Genomic DNA, 10,000 nt, shown 5'->3' with positions numbered 1-10,000 from the left:
GTGTGTGTGGACAGACTGGCAGAATAAAACAGAACGTGTAAATGACAGCCCAGCTGGAGTCCATCCACATGCGCTTCTATTTACAGGGCAGGTTTTTGTGTTGAGAGAAATCAATTGTTTCGCTTTTGTGCAGATCAAGTGCTTCACTTTGTCTCTGAAGAACTCCAAACAAATCCGAAAATCAAAGCGTATACTTCGGTTCTTATTGACACACTCTTTTTTTTTCAGCTTACTCTTTACAGGTTAGTCTTACTGTATTTTTTATTTTATTTCATAATTTTTTTTATAAAATCTAGCTTGGCCTGTTTTAATAGCATGCACTTAAAAGCGACGCAACAACGGGGAGAATGAAATGTGCTGCAGTCACGGCGTTCAGGAGTTTAATCATACTAATCAAGCAATATTGGTGAGCTCAGCTACGTTTAGCTAATACATTAAGATTCATGTTTTTTATTGAGTCTAGAGCATTAAATCATATGCTCGCAAGTAAGATATTTAACCTATATTACCAATGACAGTGCTGTGACAGAGCTTCCATTATGGCTTTTTCAATATACTGCCAAAAATCTAAAGTCCAGGGGTGGAACTGGATCTGATCCAACTCCTCCTTTCATTGGAACCTTAATCTATAACCCCCAACCCCCACACAATACTGTACAAAAACGTAAAAAAAAGTAATTTTGTTCTGACTTCACCAGGTAACAGGAGCTAAATCAGGTCAGTCTCTCCTACTGACTTTTGTTCTGCAGTTAGCTGTCTTTGTTTATTATTTAGTTATATATGTACAGAAAAGTGGAGGTTATTATAACAGAACATGAGGCCTAAATGTGAAACATGATGTTTAAAAAGCACATACAAATCCAATAGTCATGGGTTCACAAACTTTTGTCCATAAAGTGTACTGTAGATAAACATAGAGTTAGACAGCTGAGAAACTTGGACTTGGACAAAACGCAGGTGAGTTTATACAATACTACTCTACTAATTATTATGTTTTTAAACCACTACACAACACTTACATTTACTTACACTAATTTTATCTCTGCAGATGAGTAATTGAAAGTTAAGGGCTATGCTAAGGTCTGAAGCCATGACTTTCTGATGCAAAGTCCAAAAATCTTAATCACCGAGCTACCACTTCTATAGAACTACCACTATTTACCTTTGTCTATGTTGTTACCATAGAAACAATAACATTATAACAAACACTTGGTGCTGTCAAAGCTACTGCTATACGAAAAGAATCGAGACAACTTCTGACTAAAATCAAGATTTTAAAAGCAGTATGATATGATGTACTAAGTATATTATGACATCAAGTGTGAATACTAGCAATATGCTTTAAAATGGTAAACAATTTTGCAATGAAACATATTAGGAAATGAAAAAGTATAAGCTTTTGAAACATATTGAATTTCAAGTGACAGTGTGTAGGAGTACATGGTGAAAAGGTTATGTTTGGCTTACACTCTCTTTAAAAAGCTGTGTTTTTATTAGAAATATATTGTAAAAAACTACATAAAAAAAAAAAAAAAAAAAAGGAAAGTGACTGTAAAGCAGACATATATACAATGATGAATGGCTGCTTCTTATTATTAGTACTGCATTCTGCATACTCATTCTCAACCATGCAACTTCTTCTCACCTTTGCTGTTTCCGTCAGGACCCCTCAATACGGTACACTCTTCAATCACTCCGTAAGGCTCGAAAAGTCGGTAGACATCCTCCTCCGTCTGCTGCTTGTTCAGCATGCCAACAAACAGCTTCCTGTCCTCTGAAACACAGGAGAGGAAAAACGAGTCAGTCATGATTTCTGTCATGTCACATCCACCTTCTGGTCACACTTTACAGTACTTTACGTTTCTTCACAGAGCCGTCCAGCTGTCCAAATCCTGAACAGACATTACAATATAAGTGCTGCAGATATCGGAGAGCAGAAGTAACTGCATGGATGGTTTGTAGAAAGAAGGGACAGAGCAAGATTCGGCTAAGGCTGGTACAAAAGCGATCTTCCGCCTGCGCACTGGAACATCAATACGTTATAATAGTAATAATGAAGTGCTTTGAGTACCTGAGTCAGAAAGCTGTGCCTATTAACACACACAAGCTACATCTCAGTGTACTGCTTTACCAATTAAAGCGATGTCATGAGTTATGGTCACACTTTCGCATCTCCCTGAATCTCCAACCAGTTACAATATTGTCCAGTGATAAATACATAAGACAATAACGATAATATTCTTCAATTTTAGCACGAATAATGTCCAGGAAACCGTAATGTGGTAATGTGGAAAAATCTCACTTCTCTATTATACTATTTAAACACATACAGTAGGATAAGAAGGCCTGGGGTGCAATCAATGTTCGAGGTCATCCTAAAGGTGTAAACCAGAAGGGTTTTAATTGAGGTAAATTTGAGCTCGATTTGAGCTAGAACTATTAAACTTATGGAATTTTGTTTTTTTTTGCGTGTGGTATAAAAATTCTTTGAACGTATAAATTATAACGCTTTTTTTGTAACAGGTGACGGCTGTCAAAACATCATTCGAGCTGCACTCAACGGAAAAGTCTGCATGATATACACTATTATGACTTGCTCTGGGCTGGCTGTTCTAGTCTCCAGTTCTAGAGACCCCCTACCCTGCACAGCTTGATGTTTTTTCCTGCTGTAGGCACACATGATCCAGCTGATCAGCTAATTATTAAGCCCTTTAATGAGGTGGGCCAGGTGTGTTGAGGAAAGAACACCGCAGACTGTAAAGAGCAACAAGTTCCTAGGCCAGGAGTTAAGACATGAGCGATGTGAGGGAATAAACATGATAAACAATACTGTTGTAGAAAAAATACTTGCTCTGAAGGTATGTTATAAACTTTCTTTCGGCTTCTCCCCTTAGGGGTCTCCACATGTTTGATTTGGCACATGTTTTTACGCTTGATGCCCTTCCTAACACAACCCTCCCCATTTATCCGGGCTTGGGACCGGCACTAATAGTGCACTGGCTTGTGCAACCCTAATGGCTGGGGTTGGTTCCCTGACCGGGGATCGAACCCCGGCCCCGGCGGTGAGAGCGCCGCATCCTAACCACTAGACCACTAAGGAACTCTGAAGGTATATTATAATTTATTTTCTTTTTACATTTATTCATAGAAGAACATATTATAAAACATATTAGCTCATGTAATCACTTTATCTCTGACCATTACAAAGCACCAACACTGGAGATTCCTTGATAAATGTTAAATAAACTACTGTGCCAGAGCTTCAGACAATTAATCAATGGTTTGAGAGTGTTGTGTTACTGTATAAAATACCCAAACAAATTTTAGTTTGGTTGTATATTAGGCTAGTTTGTAATAATGGGGCATAGGGTCATATTTAGACTTGACAAACATGCATATGCCCTATTTAAAGAAAGAGGCTACTTGGAATACTTGTCACATAAACATTACAGCAAAGTAAAACTTTTTTTGCATATCCCAGCGATGATAGGAAGCTGGGGTCAGAGCGCAGGGTCTCCAATGATAAAGGGTTAAGAGCTTAGCCCAAGTCCCCAAAAGTGGCAGCTTGGCAATACTGTGGTTTGAACCCCAGACCAGTAACTCAGAACCTTAAGCACTAAGCTACCACTTGCATATTACTAGCTGACAAAACCTATGCACTCCCTCATGACACTGTAACACGGTTTGTACGATTATCATTTTGCTGTTTAACATCACAACAATCACATTCCATGTTTCTGACAAAAAGGCAGTTTTGATATTCTGACACTATTTAGATCCTCATCTCATTTTAATTCGTGCTTAACGTATTATAAGTACACAGAAGCTCCAGCATCTCAGCCTGCATTTAGACGGTTGTTCTGTAACTACTAGTTCAACGGTAAAAGACCTGGGAGTTATTTTAGACAGCAACTTATCTTTTAAAAATCACATCAATCAAGTTACAAAAACAGCCTTCTTTCACCTTAGAAATATTTCTAAGCTAAGAAATATGTTATCTATATCTGATGCAGAGAAGCTCGTCCATGCGTTTATGACCTCTAGAATAGACTACTGTAATGCATTACTAGGTGGATGTCCTGCATCATTAATAAACAAGCTTCAGTTAGTTCAGAATGCCGCAGCAAGAGTTCTTACTAGGTCAAGAAAATACGATCATATAACCCCAATCTTATCGTCCCTACATTGGCTTCCTATTAAGTTTCGAATAGACTACAAACTACTGCTACTCACTTATAAAGCACTAAATGGTTTGGCTCCCATGTATCTATCCAGTCTCTTAACACGCTACAATCCGTCACGCTCCCTGAGATCTCAAAACTCTGGGCTTCTAGTAGTTCCTAGAATAGCAAAGTCCACTAAAGGTGGTAGAGCATTTTCACATTTAGCTCCTAAACTCTGGAATAGTCTTCCTGACAGTGTTCGGGGTTCAGATACACTCTCCCAGTTTAAGTGTAGATTAAAAACATATCTTTTTAGCAAAGCCTACACATAACACACATCACACACATCACATCACAACCTTGTGCTCCAGAACATCTGATCACATGCACATTATCAACTTGTGCTGTTATTATCATGAACAGCAGCTACGCTAATTCCTCTCCACTGCTTCTCTTTCTCTCCCCATCCCGAGGCTTCCTGAGGTTTGGCCAGCTCCAGTCACGTCCCACCTCGTGAAGATTATGGACCTATGGATGATCATGGAGAAGTAGATGCTGAGTGTTTAAAGGCCCTGGCATGGAGAAGCTGATGCTGGATCTATGATGATCACAAATTGTTCTGTATTGTTGAAAGATTTATGACCAAACTTTTGATGTCACCCATATGAGGATGGGTTCCCCTTTGAGTCTGGTTCCTCTCAAGGTTTCTTCCTCATATCATCTAAGGGAGTTTTTCCTTGCCACTGTCGCCACGGCTGCTCATCAGGGACAAACGCACACCATTCACCTTCACTGTTGTTTTCTGTAAAGCTGCTTTGAGACAATGTCTGTTGTGAAAAGCGCTATACAAATAAACTTGACTTGACTTGACTTGACTTAACATTAGCTTCTATGAACCTATTGTCCTGTTGGGCTTAATGCAGCTGTTATGAACACTATGAACCCCAAATGTTTCTTTGCATAAATCAGCAGTTATCTATAGATGCTTTAATGCAATACATGGACAAAAGTATTGGGACACCTGACCTTTTCACCAATGTATATTTTTCTCAAAAGTTGGGGGCACACAATTGTCTTTTGATGGGAAACGATTGAATTTTCCAAACCTGTTCAAGCATGACTATACCCCCGTTCTGACCTCCAGCCCCATATTGCACACAGGATCTCCTCACACAGATCTCCTCACCCTACATCAGTACCTGACATTTCTAATATTTTTGTGGCTGAAACACACCAAAAGTTTTGTCTATATAGTGTATTGTGTATACCCCCCATTAACTCCAGAGACAAAGATGTTTTAGTTCCCCATTAAATATTTGGTATAAGAAATAGCACAATTGCCTAAGTATCATACAAGTGACTACATCAGAAAAACAAATTCAAGTAAGTGTAATGAACCATGATCGATTTGCGTTGAAAGACAAAAGGACAGCTGGACGACTTTATAGCTGTATTTCCGATTCTGTATTTGCAGAATGGAACAGATTGGCCGGCAATGCTCAGTATCAACAGAGACTAAGCTATCGTTCCTACAAGACAAGAGCATAGCAAATTGCGTCCTCACTATTTTCCAGGCAAGAATGGCAGTTAAATACAGGGTTCAGGCTTTTTTTTTTTGCACCATTTAAAAGCTACAACACTTCCTAACACTTCCTACTCTTGTATACAGGCAAAAGTAGGAAATGGTGCGAGCTGTTGTCTCATTGGGGCTGGTCGAACGCTCGAAGGCTTGAGAACAGAGGAAGTGTGCCATACTGGCAACAGAGGGACGGAGGGAGGAGGGGAAAAAAGGGACTGCTGGCAGGAGGTAAAAGAGCGAGAGAATGCTCTAATCTTGGTAGAAAGCACATGGTACAGGCCACCTGCGAAATCAATCAGAGCTGACCCACAATAGCAGCTCTACACAAATCCCACATTTTAGGCACAAACTGTGAGAAAGAAAGAGAAAGGGTAAGGAAATGTTTGTATGTTTGCCAAAGGAGCTCGGAATAAATCACCGATTATTCCCTCTTTCATGTACCCTGTGTGTGTTTTAAGGGAATTTGCTCGCCCACTGAGAATGAAAGAATCAGCACTTCATCAGTAAGTATATGCTGATTAGTTTGAATTTGCAGTAACAAGGTGTGACAGTATATTGTTTGTAATTTCCATATTGCCTTTGAACTATGAGAAGCAGCTTTTTAATAAAGCACAGTTAACAAATATGCATTGCTTGAGAGGTATATTGCCTCCTTACCATTGTTTGAGAGGGGTATCTGGAAGAAGCCTGGCACATCCTAGCAATGTTTTCTAGCCAGCTGGTTAAATCCGGTTGGTCAGAAGGTGTTAGTTAATTCTTTCCAATTAGCTTTGCAGTTTTTTATGTCTTCAAGAAAAATCCCGGGTTTATACGAGAGTAAATCACATGAAAAGAAATTTTATGAAAACTAATTACAGTTGCTGTACATGAAACTGGAAGATTCGTTTCTCCAAGAGGAACTCAGACATTCATTAAGAGCTGCTAAGAGATTATGTAGAAAATAATACAGTTTTATGACCTCTACTTTCTAAAATATTAAGGATTTCATTTGATTTGACTGGATCCAATATAATATCTTTATAGTCACTCACTTGCAAGGATTTGTGGATTTGGTGGTTGCAGCTTATAAACCATTTCTATGATTAGTCAAAATCCAGTCAATCCTTTTTAGGGATATTTTTGGACTGTATTCAATACCATGAGAGAAAAAAAGGCATATATGCTAGTGAAGAACGGCTTTTAACTGTTGTATGGTATACAGTAAGTATGAAAAACAACAATAAATATAAATATACAACTATATATATCGACAAATGTTCTGACATTTCTATTTCTTCGACAACCCCTTCTACATTTAGTCTCCATGTGCTATCAAAATAACCTCCACTCTTCTGGGAAGATGTTCCACTACGTATTGGAGTGTGCTTGTGGAGATTGTGCTCATTCAGCTACAAGGGTGTTAGTAAAGTCAGGTACTGATGTAGGGTGCGGAGTCCTGGGGTGCAGTCTGCGTTCTGAATCATCCCAAAAGTATTTAACAGGGTTGAGGACAGAGCTCTGTAGCAGGCGACTCAAGATCTTTGGCTACAAACCATATAAACCATATCTTTATAGTGCCGGCTTTGTGTCCAAGGCATTGTTATGTTGGAACAAATTTGGGTCTCCTAGATCTAAATCTAATGCTACCACATCCAAAGGCATTGTATACAATTGTGTGCCTCCAGCTTTGTTTTGACAGTTTGGGGAAGTACTACAGTAGATATGGATGGAACAGTCAGGTGTCCCAATACATTTGTATACATAGTATAAATATAGTGGTAACAAAAAAAGCAACTGTTAAAGGATTGCATTCGAATGGAGGTGAAAACAGGAAGTAACAGCATCCTTGTCATTGTTACTACACAACAGCCACATTAGAATAATAAGCCATCATGCTCTCAAATTGGTGGGTAGGTTTCCATGTTGGATTAATTTTCTTTATCTGGTGTGCCTAAAATGATAAAAAGAAAAAAAGAAGTACAAAAAGAAAATAAATCAAGAAACTGAATGAACGCAAAGTGTGGTTCAAATCCGTTCGGAAAAAGTCTGTAGTAGGTTTAGCACAATCAAACACTCGTGAAAAAACATTTATTCGAATGTCCAGCTGTCATCATGTATAACAATAGAGGCTGAAAGTGCGGGCGCTCCTACAGGGCTTTGTATTTACCGAGTGCACTGCGTGAGTGGCAGAATGATTCTGTTCAGCTATTGTAAATGATTACCGCTCGAATGCTGGAGATTGAAGCGCAGCCCTCGCATGCACGCTGCGTGAGCGCGCGTGAGTGTGTATGCATGCGCCTGAGCGTATGCGTGCAGTCTGACTGATGAAACTCTCAGTCAACGGTTTCCACACAGCCTCTGTTTACCGAACACACACACACAACATCCAGGTGTGCAGTGGAAGCTTCTGAACGTGGGCCTGATTGAGTCGAAACAATGGATCCGGATGATGGGTGTGTTGTGAGTTTAATGCCTTGTTGGTGGCCTTGTTCGACTGCCTCACACACACTCACTCACTCACGCACACACACAGACACACACATAGTGCTGTAGGGATGGGCGAGTTTGACGACATGTCAGAGTTTTATCATCTTTATGAGCCAAGGTCTGATGTCTATGGTGAGTACTAAGCTATATAAGGCAACAGACCAAACGTCACCAAGCAATAGTCCACTCAAGGCCAGAGAGAGAGAGAGAGAGAGAGAGAGAGAGAGAGAGAGAGAGAGAGAGAGAGAGAGAGAGAGAGAGAGAGAGAGAGAGAGAGAGGTCGACATGGATGCGAATCTGCCTAAAAGTTCCTATAAATCATAAAATGACATCCATCACAAACTAATACTCCTTTTCCATTAGCACACTATTAGTGCAAGTAACGAGGGAACTGCTCTCATTTTCCACAACCAAACCCACGTTTCTAGCAGTTTATCACCCAGAACCAGAACATACACCGATCAGGCATACCATTATGACATTACAACATTATGACTGGCAAGTGAATAACACTGATTATCTCTTCATCATGGTTACCTGTTAGTGGGTGGGATATAACAGGCAGTGAACATCAACTCAAAGTTGATGTGTTAGAAGCAGGAAAAATATTTCTCATTCTGACTGCAGACTTGTATGATTTTCTTTGATCGATTTCAACAATAATCTTTCAAATCTCTGCACGCATCCTGTTAGATTTTAATGCCAGGTATTAAACCAAGCATGAGCTTGGAGTTTTCTATAACGGACTTAAAAGATTTAGCAAATTCCAACTCTAGCTCCAAGGAAATGGGGTCAGAACCTAGGGTGCAGTGATAAGCAGTGATAAGCAATGATCTGTCATGGAGAGGAAATGGTTAAGGGTCTAACAGTGGCAGTGCTGGGTCTTGAACCCTTGAACAGATGATCAGTAAGAGCTTTATGAGCTAAGTCCAATCATTTAGTCACATAGGTGTTTAAAACATTCATTCATTCACTCATTTTCTCCCACTTATCAGTAATTCGGGTCGCGGGGGCAGCAGTCTAAGCAGGCCCCCGCCTTTGGCCCCCGCCCCCACCTTCGACTGCTGCCCAATCCTCACAGCACCGTCCCTTACGGTGTGTTAAAAACATTTTGTGTGAAAAAAAAAAACCTCAGCATTTTAACAATTGATCTGTAATATCTAGATTTCGCATCAGACGAGCTACAGACGAGCTACTGAGCAGAGTTTTGGTCAAGACTGTCTGCCAAGTGTAAGACGAGCCGAGATCGAGTGAGATCTACCGATGGTGAAAGAGAGCAAATAAAAAACCGGTAAAGATCACCATACCATACACAAAGAAAACCATACACTGATCAGGCATATTCTTATGACATTATTACATAATGACCATTGACTGAATAACACTGATTCTGTCTTCATCAAGGCGTCTGTTAGTATGTAAGATATATTAGGTAGCAAGTAAACATTTTGTCCTCAACTTTGATGCGTAAGAAGCAGGAAAAATGGGCAAGCATAAAGATTTGAGTGAGTTTGACAAGGGTCATATTGTGATGACTAGATGATTGGGAATCTTCAAAACTAGAGCTCTTGTGGGCTGTTTCTGGTCTGCAGTGGTCATTATCTATCAACAGTAATCCAAGGAAGGAACATTGGTGAACCGGCAAAAGGGTCATGGGCGGCCAAGGCTCATTGATGCACAAGGGGAGAGAAGGATGGCCTGTGTGGTCCGATCCAATAGACGAGCTCCTGGAAAAGTTTTTGCGGTTAATGCAGGACTGTTTTGACAGCAAAAGGGGGACCAACACAATATT

General features: G+C 39.9%; 1 protein-coding gene across 1 annotated transcript in view; it reads right to left on the bottom strand.

The window, feature by feature from the left end:
* The window catches only part of LOC310717166 (CUGBP Elav-like family member 5), a 213,348-nt gene that overhangs the window by 47,208 nt on the left and 156,140 nt on the right, over positions 1-10,000 (bottom strand). The window contains exon 4 of the mRNA XM_083524879.1: positions 1,646-1,774. Coding sequence (XP_083381005.1) covers positions 1,646-1,774 — 129 coding nt within the window. The remainder of the gene's footprint in view (positions 1-1,645; positions 1,775-10,000) is intronic.

Source organism: Silurus aristotelis (assembly GCF_946808225.1).
Source record: "Silurus aristotelis genome assembly, chromosome: 22".
Taxonomy (NCBI): Eukaryota; Metazoa; Chordata; class Actinopteri; order Siluriformes; family Siluridae; genus Silurus; species Silurus aristotelis.
This window is presented reverse-complemented; position numbering and strand designations above follow the sequence as displayed.